This window comes from Atractosteus spatula, chromosome 3, assembly GCF_055471065.1.
Source record: "Atractosteus spatula isolate fAtrSpa1 chromosome 3, fAtrSpa1.hap1, whole genome shotgun sequence".
Taxonomy (NCBI): domain Eukaryota; kingdom Metazoa; phylum Chordata; class Actinopteri; order Semionotiformes; family Lepisosteidae; genus Atractosteus; species Atractosteus spatula.
In genome coordinates this window covers 16,356,823-16,370,945 of record NC_142708.1, presented here as the reverse complement: position 1 = coordinate 16,370,945, position 14,123 = coordinate 16,356,823, and the positions used below count along the sequence as shown (strand labels likewise).

The 14,123-nt window shown below is 35.3% G+C and overlaps 1 protein-coding gene across 1 annotated transcript in view; it reads left to right on the top strand.

The window, feature by feature from the left end:
* The window catches only part of pcsk5b (proprotein convertase subtilisin/kexin type 5b), a 140,614-nt gene that overhangs the window by 113,135 nt on the left and 13,356 nt on the right, over nt 1-14,123 (top strand). The window contains exons 21-29 of the mRNA XM_088910344.1: nt 462-564; nt 1,717-1,853; nt 4,618-4,818; nt 5,943-6,011; nt 9,672-9,714; nt 10,258-10,400; nt 12,816-13,016; nt 13,535-13,618; nt 13,741-13,939. Of these exons, the coding sequence (XP_088766470.1) occupies nt 462-564; nt 1,717-1,853; nt 4,618-4,818; nt 5,943-6,011; nt 9,672-9,714; nt 10,258-10,400; nt 12,816-13,016; nt 13,535-13,618; nt 13,741-13,939 (1,180 nt within the window). The remainder of the gene's footprint in view (nt 1-461; nt 565-1,716; nt 1,854-4,617; nt 4,819-5,942; nt 6,012-9,671; nt 9,715-10,257; nt 10,401-12,815; nt 13,017-13,534; nt 13,619-13,740; nt 13,940-14,123) is intronic.

Genomic DNA, 14,123 nt, shown 5'->3' with positions numbered 1-14,123 from the left:
ATGAACTTTTGCTTGCCATATTTCTGAAGTTGGAAAAGAATGAAAGTTTTTTGTCTGGTCTCGTGAGTCAGGCATTCATTCCTCAATTACCACGTTTAACACTTGGCTAGGGATTAGAGTGAAATAAATAGTTTCTTCAAGTCTTTCTTTTTGACCATTCCTATGCAGTAAAATAGAAAAGCAATTGTTGTATCAAACTGATATCCCAAGCAAAGCCGTTTTTTTAATTTCTTACTTCTTGTATTTTTTTGTTTTGTTTATTAAAAATTGTACATTTTATCTTGCTTTTTTAAAATTTATGAACAATGCGGGTTGAAGGTAAACATTCTGTGAATTATTCCTAACATAATTTAGCAATAATCTAAACTAATGTTGTGGACTGTTAGTACATATTAACATGTTACAGGTAAGGTATTTTAATGCAGAAGAGAGATATATGTTTTCATTTTTCTGTTTGCCAGGTCAGTACCTAGATGACCAAGGAAAATGTCATTTGTGTGACGCCACTTGTTACAAATGTGCAGGGCCAGATAAAGACAACTGCATTAGTTGTACTAAAACAAGGTAGGTTCCCTGACAGTAGGGACAACTTCAGCCTTAACATTTACTGTACTAGCCAAGTAACCTTTTGGGTAGTCATTTTATGTTTAAATTTCAGTAAAGCTTTATTGATTTACCCACTTCACAAAGCTTTGATTCAAGAATGCTTGAATTCATAGTCCTGCATCCCTGGAAAGGAATGCAGTCATGACCGTTGGGGAAATGTCACATCACTGATCTTTTTTCATCCAATATGTAAGACCAATCCAATGACACCCTGCCACATCACTTTGGTTTGCTCTTCCTCATTTATAGCTGAGAGTATGTTTTACCGGCAAGCACCGGCAAAAGACAAAAGCATGCATTAGCTTTAATTGTATTAGATTCATGATACAGATAGAGATGTGACTGAATGTGAGCACAGTTACAGAAATGAAAAAAGCCACCTTCAAAACATTTCAAACATGAGGTTTCATCAAACATCAATGTCATCTGACAGCGAGGGCATAGGTTTCCGAGAAGCTGGGCTAAGGTTCTTGAGTCAAGAACATTCAAAACAACTACAAGCTAGTTAGTGCCTCTTTTGAGCATCTAACTTCAAGAAGTGGAGGTTCACTCAAACTCTTCACGAGAGTTTGCTAACGTTTCACATAGAAAATCTACTACTTGCTACTCAGAGAGTAACTGATTCTAAATCAAGAGAGGGGAAAGAATCTAGCTCTTATGCAATTCTATCAGGGTGCAGAGATTCAAATCCAAATTATAATCTGAAAGCAGAATCAATAAATGAAAGCCATGTTAAACCACAGCAATCCACTTAATTAAAAGTGAAAGCCAGGGAAAGCTCAATTTCTATATCAGCAGTAAGCCTAAAAGAGGCATAATCAGTTTCTAAACAAAGAAGGGAGGACCAGTGAAACATGACAGAATCACATATTAGCTCAGAAATGGTCAGTGACATGGTACTTCCCCATCAGTGAAGACTGCATTCCATTATTGAAATCAAACTAATGGAGTTAATTGTTTTTTGTCGTGATTTTGGGACTAAAGTCAAGCTTCAAAATGGGCAAATGTTGGAATCGGTTGGCATCCATGAGAGCTACAGTTCTATGAATGAGAAATTTAAGCTTTTTGACTTTTGACTGAGATAACTCATGAGTTTGAATCTTTCCTCAGGTATTTTGATGGTGGACACTGTTTAATTTCCTGCCCAAAAGGGAAATATCCATTCAATGGCCAGTGCCACAAGTGCCACCACACCTGCAAAGAATGCAACGATGGAGAACCATACAACTGCACAAGCTGTGATACAGGTGAAGGCATGGATTTTGGATGCACTTAGCTCTGTTGCAAAAGACTAAAAACACAAATATTTAAGTATGTTAAGAACATAAGAACAGTTATGAACCAAAAGAGACCGTTCAGCACATGGAGCCCATTTGGTACTTAATTGATAGTTGTTATCAACTATTGGTATTCAAGGATTCAGACATTTCTTGAAAGAAACCAAAGTATTATAATGAACAATGATATTAAACTTTATTTTATATAGCGCCTTTAAAGGTGGCTTCTCAAACCGCTTTACAGAATGACTGGTTGTTTCTTAGGTGAGAAATACAAGAGCATATGGACACTTACCACTAGTTTCTTCAATAGCTTCTACCCACAAGCAGTGCGATTGGCGAACACATTTGGCCATGCCCCTCATACCACACCTACACCATCTACCTCATTATGATTTCTTATTTATTGCACATCCGCAGTCACTGTTTACATGTCTGCATTGTTTACATTCAAACTGTTTACTTGTTTACTTGTACATTGTCTACTGTTTGTATATGTTCTTGATGCATTGTCTGCACTATGCATCAAGATACTGTACAAGATACAAGATACTGTGTAAAAACACGTACATACTATGTGTTTTTACACTTTTTTAACCATCAAGAGACTTTCTGTAAGAATTCCATTGTACCAATATATGTACTGGTTACATATGGCAATAAAGTTCAAGTTCAAGGTTATATCAAAGAAGCAATTTGCACTATACTAAAAATGACACGTATTGATAATAATGTAGACTTAGGACAATGATCATAGGACAATTATCTTTTGCACTGAAAATATCTGTCTTTAATTAGTTTAAAATATTGTCCAAAACAAATCAAGCCAGTTCCAGATCTGGGTCCTGAAGAGTGAATTCTCTCTACAAAAGCATTAAAGATTCTGGCTTTCATTTCTTTGCCCTCTAGAAACATGTTACGTCTGGACTGTTGCAAATGATCTTTTTGCTCCAAAATCCAGTGTGAGGCCAACTGGCTTCACAATGTGTTACTATCTAGATCTGAAAAACAAGAGGCAACTATGTTGTATGCTAAATAATTAGATTTATATGACTTGAGAAAAAGAGTGGAAAGCTTAGACTTCTGAAAGCATTTTAAAAAGTCTGTAACATTACACCCACAATAGAAAGCTTTTTATAATTAATAGAACATGTCTGAATAATAAACTGTATTTTACTTTTGGATTGATTGAAACAGGGCACCAGAGGACAGAAATAGACATAGTACATGGCAAATTTATAGGGATACAATACAGACAGCAAATATATACAGTTTTAAATGTATTGTATGTCCTGTAAATACTGTGTATCTATGCAAAATGACTCATTTAGTACTGAACATGTTACAGAAAATGACATTATCCTTTCAGAGCCTAGATTATGCTGAATTCTCCTGCACAAGGAGGCCCTGCTTTTTGGTACTACTGTATGTGGCTCAAAAAGATTTATATCATGAAATATATAAAAAAAGAATAATAGTTATAAAAGAAGATAGTGAAGATAGGAAAACACTATTTTATTTATTATTTTAGATTAACTAGGAAAAGAGAAATGTATTCATCATAAAAGCACCTTCATCCAGCATTGTTATGTAAAACTGAAAACATTAAACAGCCAGGAAAAGATCAAGCACAGCAGACGCATAGGCATGCAGACACTACTCAGCAGGCTCTATGTGTTACAGTCAGAAACCTGGGATTTCATGAAATCCCTAAATATTTATGCAGGGATTTAAAAAATCTCTAACTTTTACAGTAATGATGCAGCTGTTCCAGTCTTTCGCAAGGTAATTCATTTAAATTGCTACAATAAACTAGAGTATCTTCTCAATTTACCAACCAGGTAAAATAAAGGAATAAAAAATCAGTAAATATTTAAGGTTTTTCAAATCTCGGGTCTTACTGTAACATGACTTCAGAATAATGTTTAAATAATTAAGAAGACTAGTGATCAATGTTAATGTGAACTGTATGAAACCTAATAAGATACCAAATCATTTTCCGATCTCCCTTGTTCTCATGTTGATGTTTTATGGCTAATTACACTGTTATGTTCTCTTTTTAATTGACTTCAGTACATATTATAGGATACCTGGATACAATCTTTAAATAAGCGGGTGTTAGGAAAAAAAAAGAAACACAAATGCAGCCATCAAGCAAAAAAACAGAGCACTTTATTTTATAGTGAGAGGAAATAAGCCAAAACTTCAAAACAAAAGCATAATCCCTTCTTTGAGTTCCTAACTAGACTTCTTCTGTTCCTCATCGGTCCCAGTACAGCTGTGAAGCTAATCTGCTTACTGGCTCTCAAACAACTCTGTCCGTAAAAAATACTATCAGAACTCAGATGTGTCTCTCCAAATCTCTTCTCTAAATCACTATGATACAAAAAACACTCTCTTATCTTCTCTACCTCTGGTGCAAACACTTAAAGGAGGATGTGCTCTCTTCTCGGACAGCAGATCAGAACAGACACTGGAATCCCCTGTTTCTTTTTTTTAATTTAAATTGATTTATTGTCCTCCATCAATTGGTCAGTAGACTGAGGGTGGCAGGTTATTCTCCACAGCTTTCAGAAGAACATACACAAGAGCTGCCATTTTGTCTGAACCAGTCATCCTATCACGATATTTATTATACTGTATATAGCAAAACATTCTGCATTTTATTTTGCAGGCCTCTTAAGCAATACATTGATTCTAATGTCCACCTATTATATTTTTGTGGTTTTTACAGATAAACACAGAAACGATCGCTACTACTTCCAAGGAGAATGCAAAGAATCCTGCCCTGAGCATTACTATCACTCTATAGAACAAACCTGCGAGCCCTGTCCCGCAAATTGCAAAGTGTGCACTAGAGCAGATAGATGTTTAAAATGTGATTCAGGTTTCCGTCATATTGATGGAAAATGTGAAAAGCAAGAATGTGGAGAAGGTGAGCTCCTTGTTGTATTTCACTTGATATACTGTACATTAATGAAACATCATATACTATTGGAGTGCAGAACCTTACTGCAAGTATTCGGAACATGGTCTAGGTCAGACTTGCTTAAGAAAACAAATGTACTCATTCATGTCCTGTGGCCTTTTTATGGTCAGGGTACATCTGGAATATCACAGGGCAGACACACAGACATGAACACGGACATGACGCACTCACACCTAGGGCCACTTTTCCCAGAAGCAAACCAACCTACCGGCTATACCAGTATGTCTTTGGACCGTGGGAGGAAAACAGAGAAATATTTTCTTCACCATAACCATAATCATTATTATCATTATTATTGTTGGTGGTGGTGTAATTATATCAATGAAACCAAACGTTGATGCCAAACAATCTGTCCTAAAGGCATCATGTAAATACATTAATACCAAATAGTAAAGGCTCCCCACCATAGAACCCTGTGGAAATATCACAAATCATTTCACAGCCAGGATTCACAAACTGGCTCCTGGTAGCCAAACTGGAGCCAAACCAACAAAGTTAAATACAAGTGATCCCTAGATCATTTTGCATGTGATTCAGTAGGATTTTGACTCTGACAGTATCAAATGTTGTATTTAAATGTAGAAGAACATAAAGTGACACAGAGTCAAAAGACGTTATTGTTATTGATGTCAGTTATTAATAGTATATCAGATAACTTACAAAACAAAAGAGCATGAATCAAGAAAATCAGCTTTTATTTAATTGGTGATATTGTGCACCATACTGCAATGTTGTACCCTATATAGGTATACTGGTTCTCTTTTTCAGAGAAAACCTTTGTACTTTTACAACAAATTGATTATTTGGAGCATCCTAAAGTCCTGTAGCCCCTCACTCACTATTTTATGTGGATGTTTAAGAAAAAAGCATAACTGTAAAAATACTCCTTTGTTGTTGCTTGAGTATTTTAGCATGGATTTTACCACAAGTAAGTAGTTAGAAAATGATGATGATACAGTATATTCCAGAGGTGACCATTTTATGTTTCAACATTTTTAAGACATGCTAATAAGAATATCTCTGCAAACCTTTTCATCCCTCATTTTCACGCTTCTCCGTTGTCTATATAGGTGAAGTTGAAGATCCTGATTACGAAAGCTGTGAAACCTGTGAGGAGGGATGTCAGAAATGTGCATTACGTAAGAGTTTCAGTTTCTAAAACTTCTGATCCTAAAGTCAGTTTTGATCCCATTGAATCCTGGAGAGCCCCAGGAGTGTCAGACATCTTCAAAAAGAACTTTTTTGAAAAGCTACTAGTCTAGTAAGTCCACAAAACCTTCTCAGATAGGGTTTTCTGCTTCTTTGATAGTTAAATTGATTGCACATGCTCAAAAAGTGAACAAGAATTTGCCTAGCACAAGTTAACATGAAATGTGTTCATGTTGTTTAAAGCAAATTGAATGTCTTGCTTATTCAATGCAGTTTAATTTTCACTGTTGTGTTCAATTTATATTCAATATACAGAAAATAATGAAATGAGATTATACCCACAATATGAGTACCCTGTCCTCATTCAAGCACAGCCCTGAAGATAAGAATTGCAATAATTCTTTTGAAAAAGATAGACTGCTGTGTCCATTATCGTGATCAAAGAGCTTATATGAAGTCCTTCAGCCTGGGCGCAACTGATAATTTTTTCAACACTTGCCTCTCACTGAACAGATGTTAATCAATAAATATACTGTACATTTTGTCCTTTAATCTCTTAACTTCTAGTATAGCGAGGCTTCCATTTTATATCACTCGAATGAAAACAGTTATTACAATCATTTTGTTTAGGCTTCACACATTTTATTATGTTGGCAACAAATTCAGTTCTAATTGATTTGATAAAATCACTGAAAGAACACCAATGTGTCATTTTCACTGTAAGGAATGTCATATGTAGATTTGAAGTCTCTGGCTTTAAAGTTGATACCTTATAAAGCAAACCTCCACTGGCAATGTCCGGTTTGAAATACTAGCTTTAGTGTTAGAGATGTAATCATGTCTTTGTCTTTTTTGTAGTGCATATGGAGTAATAAGCAGGTTTATTCACTATGCTACATTCTGAAGTTTTCATCATATTCTATTTTACAACCTGTTATTTCACTAAGCAGGATGTATCAGTGATTTCCTGCACTTTTACAGTGCTTTTCATGTTTTTCTTTTGCATGAGAGTGTTAAAATTTATTAGGTCTTTTCTGTAGCTGAGCCCTGCAGTTATGGTTAGGCCTTTACAACTCTTACTTGCATTATAATTAAACCCACAAGTAGAATCTTGTCTGACCCAACCTGTAGTACTTGTTCTTCAGTGCTTTGAAATCTTAAGTAATCTGCCTAAAGATCATCAGGCAGAGTATAAGATTTTGCACCTTTCTTCTATTGTTAATTCAAGTTTGGAGTTAATTTCTGCTTATATTGTTATTTGGCAAAAATATACCGCTATGTCCCAGGCACATCTCAGTAAATTTAAGTTATTTTTATTTGTTAAATATTTTTTATTTAATTGTTTTAGGGTTACTAGTAGAGACTTTATTGCCACATGAATATGTACATTGGAATTCATATGGGTATGGTTAGGATTTCATTTCTAGTGTGAATGTTTACATATATTCAGACATGGTTTTACTGTAGTGATGTTAGTCACTAGTTAGTTTATGAAGTACTGCATAAAAATGTAACCCCCCAAAAGTATAGCCTTGTCAATTTTAATATGAGACATGCCAAGGGTATGCTATTTTGGCTTGTACTTGTATATGTAATTGACTGGACGTCATGCATCTGAATGTTTCGTGCTCATTCATATGACAGCAGTGCACAAATTCTCAACTGAGTGTACAGTACAAAACCAATGTGGCAGGTCAGCAGTACAGAATCTATGAACAGTTTCAATAGCTGATTACAGTACTATATGAACATATCTAATCTACCAACAAGTGACACAAAACCAGTCACCTTCCTCCTTAATAGCTTCATAATCGTACAGCTTCCTAAACAACAAGAATTTCCCTTGATCAAGAACTGGCATTAATATGTATACGGTACATACACAACATAAGAATAAGAGGTAATCTCACATGCCTACAAACAAAAACAAAATCTGATCCAGATAAAAAAGTTATTTTTTAACCATTTGGTTTAAGTCTAAAAACAGCGTTGTCATATTCTACTTAAATGCATTAACATAATTTGGTTTCCCTTTGCCACACCATTTCTAATGTAAGTATTTATTTTATAATGGCAGGACAACAGCCAACCTTTTCACAAATAAAAGAGGAATGCCACTCTTGCATTGAAAGGGATCCATCTGCAAATACATACAATACGTACGGAGCCTGCAAAAAATCTACCCACCCTTTCCAAATTTACAGATTTTGTGGCCTAACACCCTGAAATGAATACACATTAAATCACAATTAATTGTACCCATACTCATCATGACACACAACCTCCAAGTGAAAAACTAATGCTCAAACATTCTGAAAAGTAATTACAAATGAAAACCAAGAACTATGGGTCGGATAAGAGTACACAACCCTTGGGTAGTACTTCGTGGAAACACCCTTTGCTTGAATTACAGCTATAATTCTGGATATAATTTGGATAGGTCTATACTGCAGTACAACTAGATTTGGCGATGTTTGTCCATTCCTCCTTACAGAACTGTTCAATTGTTCAATATTCAATTGAGGTCAGGATTCTGAATGGGCCACTCAAGGACATTTATCCTTTTGTTCTTTAGTCACTCCATTGTTGGTCTGGATGTGTACTTTGGGTCGTTGTCACGCTGAAGCGTAAATGACCGTGCCAGTTTCAGCTTTCTTCCAGAAGGCAGCAGCTTTTCTTCACAGATTTTTCTGTGCATTGCTCCATTCATTTTCCTTTCCATCCTGACATGCACCCCAGTTCTTGGTGATGAGAAACGTTCAGATGCTGCCACCACCATTATTCACAATAGAGATGGGGCTGTTTGCACTGCGTTGGGTTTGCGCCAAAGTGTAATATTGTTCAGTGCATTTAGGCAAAAGAGTTCTATATTAGTTTTTTTAGACCACAAAACATTTTGCCACATGTTTGCAGTGTCACTTGAATGTTGTTGTTGTTGTTGTTGTTGTTGTTGTTGTTTTCAGTAATGTCTTCCTTCTTGTCCTCCTGCCATTTGTCTATGGAATGCCTGGGATATTGTGGTCACACACACACTTTGACCAGTCTTGGCTATAAAAACCTGTAGCTCTTTCAACATTGCCGTTAGCCTCTTGATAGTCTCTCTGATCAGTCTCCTTCTTGCTTAATCTTCCAGTCTGGATAGATGGCCTGATATAGCCAAGATCTTGGTGTTGTTATACACATTCCACTTCTTAATAATCAATTTCCCCATGCTCCAAGGGACATTAAAGGCCTTTATTTTTTTGCTAACTATCTTGCGCTCTGTCTTTCCACAGCTTTATCCGAGAGCTCTTTTTATAGCTCCTCGTTGCCCATAATATACTCTTTACTTTGAGATGCACTACACATTAGAGGAGACCTACAGGAACAGCTCTCATTTTATTCTGAAATGATCACAATCACTGCAGACGAACACAATTAAAGGCTAATTAGCTTGTTATGTGATGTCGGGCCATTAAACCACAAAATGTGTTATTTTTAAAAGGGTGTGGAGACTTTCTTTAGAAACTATATACTGTATGTGTTCTCTTATTTTGTATTTGGAATGTGCCATATTTTAAAATATTTTTATTTTTTACACAATTGAGAAGTTAGTTATGAAAATGTAACAAACCATAAGTAGAGTAATATTGTTTGGACTGTTTTTTTAGATGACCCTAGAAACTGCTCATCATGTAGAGAGGGGTTTTACAGGTGAGTTCATACAGAGTTTTTTTTTAATTATTTTACATTATTTAAGAATTTCCACAGCAGTGTTATGAATAATTTTGCACAGGTAACACATATAAATATTTTGATTAAATGTGTTCTAATACCATTCTGCCAGTGTATTTAATGAGTTAAGATTAATATTCTTAAGGAAGAAAAAAATCTCATCTTTTGATTTGATATGATGGTTATATATTCTGAAGCACAATTTCCAGGAAAATTAGCAAACGCATTATCAAAATGCCAGGATATGACAATTAAATTGAATATTTTTATCAGAACCATCATATAAATCATTGCATTCCACAATGATAGCAGTTCTTTATATGGTGTATTTAAGCCAGACTGCTTCTGCAATAAGGAATGTGGTTAAAACTAGCATTGTGCTTTCTCTTTAAAGCCTCCAAACACAAATGTACTTAATCAATTTTATAGTTCAGAATGAAATATGGTAGTGTTAGCCGCTGACAGAAATATTACCAACACTTGATACAAAATGTAATAAAGGGATAATCATTTTTTTTTCAGATTCCAAACAAGATGCTATAGATACTGTCCTGCAAAGACTTACAATGTGGATGACAATTTGGAATGCAAAGAATGTGGAAAAAATTGTATCAGCTGTGATGCAAATCAGTGCTATTGGTGTGAAGAAAGATTCTTCCTTTCAGGTATATTTTATTTTTACTACTTTTATTTCATGACACAATTAAAATTAAATTAAAATGTATGTCATAAGTTATTAAATGCAAAATATTATTATTAATTTATGGCAACAACCATTAACTGTACTCAATATACTGTAAAATTATATGCACAAAAGGCATTTGAGAGATTGCCACATATACTTTCTTGGAAGTAATATACAGCAAATAAAAATAATTTCCAAGATGAACATCTAAGTGTGATTTTAAACAGCCAAGTAAATAATTTGTTAGTCCTAAAACACTACATAGCTACAATGCTGTGCTCATGGCGTGTTTTAAACCACCGTTACCACTTCAAGCTAAAACAGAATGGATTAATAATGGATGAATCTTCCATTACACGCTATGGCAAGCTTTACACCATCAGCTCAAGAAGAGAACAAGGCTGTTGCTGAAGCTGTTTGACACTGTGACCACTGTTTAAGCTTTATAGTGGCTACCAGCCAACCTAGATCTAAAGCTATGTTGCAGTCTCTATACCATCTTTTGGATAGAGAAATCAAAGGAAGGATGTTGAATTCATGGAGCTTGATTTGCCATCACAATTCAACCACCTTCATGTGTTCCTGGATAACTGCCTAATGATGTTTTGTCTTACCTACTGATACATCTGTCTATACGAGAGATATCTTCCTACTATAGATTCAGATGATAAAGGTCACTTATATGCCAAACTTGACCAAATTCTGTGTATAATCAGGAAGGAGATCTGATGTATTCTACATTGAGTCATCATCAACAAGAGTTGGAAGAGATGTGTCTGGAATCGAATAATTGGCAAAAAAGAGGTTGGAAATATCAACTCTTTCCCTTACCAAATCCTGAGAGCTTGGGCTTGTCATCAGCAACACCATGTATCAGATAAACAGACTCAATAGATCATGGCAACATCCACAGCCCAATCTTCTGCCACCTGATTGACTTGATTAACAACTTCATCTTAACCATTCAGTTATGCCTATAAAACCATCTTCCAGACATTATCTGTAGAAAAAGCAATACCCACAGAAAATAAATCCAACTTTTAAAAGGATCCAACCTTCAGAAAGAATAGAGAGATTCGGAGAAAAGAGAATATTTTTTCACAAATACATTATAGAAATTTATCAAGCTTCAAGCTATCAAGAAAGGAAGAAAGGTGTTTACACAGCTTGGGAAAAAAGAAAGACAAAAATCACAACTGCACAGAGATGAGAATTTTAAACTTGGAAACACTGAAATTGGTCTGATTAAAATTAAGTCATTATCATTTCATGTACAGCATAAAAGTCTGAGGTAGATTATAAAAAAGACAGACAGTTCAGGGATAAGAAGAAATTAGTAAATTTAAGATTTACAGAAAATAACAACAAAAGTTCTTGATTCATGCTCATCTATACATAGTATTTTCAAATCTTTGAATGATATATATATACAGAGAAAGAGGGGCAAAGAACCTGAATTTGAATAAATATACTATGATGTTGTGGCACCACCTGCTGGAGATCTGAAATAAACTGATGTGACAATGGCATCGGCCATTGAGGAAAATGGGAAACATGCCAAAGTGACTCTCACTGGAATAGGACTTTCTGCACTATAGTGGTTGAAAATATTAATTTTACAAGTTGACCATGTTTCATTGAATTTAATTACATGCTCTTGTCCCGTGACTGCTCCCTTGTCTGTGCTATCATTTTAGTTATGAAAATTAAGAGACCATTTAAATTACCTATTTGATTTTTAGTAGTAAAACTATCCAAAAATCTCATCCAGTCATTTATTGAAAAAAAATCAGGGTTTTGGCTTCAGCAATATGGCTAAGTAGCTTGTTTCATACTCCCACAAACCTTTGGTTGAAGAAGCTTCTCTTGTTCTTTTTTTAAAGCACCTCCACATAGTGGAGCTACTTGTGTCTTCTGGTTTACATGTCACTGTCCATTCTGAAGATTTGACTTTATCAATTCCCTTGAGGATTTTGAATACTTTATCAGTCACCTCACATCTTCTCTATTCAAAACTAAAATGGACAGATACAGTGAATGCGGAACCTACACCTCCTGAAGCAACTGTAATCAACACAGACCATTAGACTATTATATCTTGTGTCTGATATTCCAGGAGATGGCACACCATAACTTAATAACCAACCCTGTTTCGGTGAGTGAACTGGGGCAGTATTGTATGTGACAGACATTGTTGCTGTATTCAGAGAATGGAAAGCAGTAAGGAATTGTTTCCACAAGTAGAACTTAATAAAGAACCTGGCAGCTTGGCAGCTTCCTTTTTTTAAAAGTGAACTTTTAAAAAAGTGATCTTCTTGTTACTGTAATTAGATGTAAACGTATGTTTTGTAAACCCTATGGCTAAAAAAGGCTAAAATGGTGTGTTACCTTCCAGATGATGAATGTGTGGAGAGGTGCGATGATGGCCTTTATGGTGACCAAGAAAGTCAAGAGTGTAAACCTTGTCACCAGGACTGTAGAACCTGCGGAGGACCTTACTCAGATGACTGTGACTCTTGCCCAGGAAATGCACAGGCTGTAAAAGGAAAATGCAAGGGTATCAACAGTCTCTGTGATGAGAAAACCTTCCTTAACGGTATGTTATGGATCATATAAACTCTAAAAGAACATTGTGCTATAGATTATCACAGAACCGGAACCCCACTAGCCTACTGGTCTACAAGATGTGTTCTTATTTATAGATAGTGGTTATCTATGTAAAGAACTAAGGGTGAACTTCCATTTGAGATAAAGACAGCATCTTTCATTGAACTCACAATGTTTTTGAAACGTGATTATTAGTGTCTAGCTGCATGGAAATTTCCAGATCTTAAAAGTATCTGTACAAGGAGAATCACCTGCCGTAGCTACACAACAAATCACAGGAACCCCCACAGGAAACTACAGTTTCACCTCATTTTTCCATTTGACGACATTTGACGATCCCATTCTTCATTTAGGATTAGTATATGGTGTGAGACTGAGTCTCATTCCAGATGATAGATAATTTTATAACTATTTATCTCTTCCACGCTTCAATAGAATCTTTCATTTCTGTTCTATGGCAAAATTCTTGCAAAATATTATTCCTTATTAAACACTCTTTTTTTCCAGATAATAGCGTTTGCCAAAAATGTCATCCCTCTTGTAAGACATGCTCGGGTCCAGAAGAAAGTGAGTGTAATTCCTGTGATCAAGGTAAATAGTTCTGAACATCTCAGTTGTTACAGTAAATTATTTCATTTGTCCATTTTGATTTGTGTTGCAACAGGCAAAAGACACATTCATGCACATTAATGAACATTTTTCTTATGTTTCAGGTCACTTTTTGACCGCACAACAAACCTGTGTTGAAAAGTGTCCCAGTAAAACCTTTGCTGATGTTTCCAGTTGGAAATGTGAGGATTGCAAAAAGGGCTGTGCAGAGTGCATAGAGAAGAGCCAATGTCTGAAGTGTCTCGCTGGGGAAAAAAATACTCTTTATTTGTTTAAAGGAAAATGTGTAACTGAGTGTCCAAGGTCAGAATAACTTGATTCTAATTTAAAGTTTGACCACTATGTCATACCCATATAGAACGTTTTTAGTGTGTGAATAAACATTATGTATATGTGTGTGTAGAGGAAAGTGCTGAGTATTTTGAAAAGGTAGGTGTTGCAAGAGTTTAAAAATCCAAGAGTATAGAAGGTTAAGAGGGAAATGAAC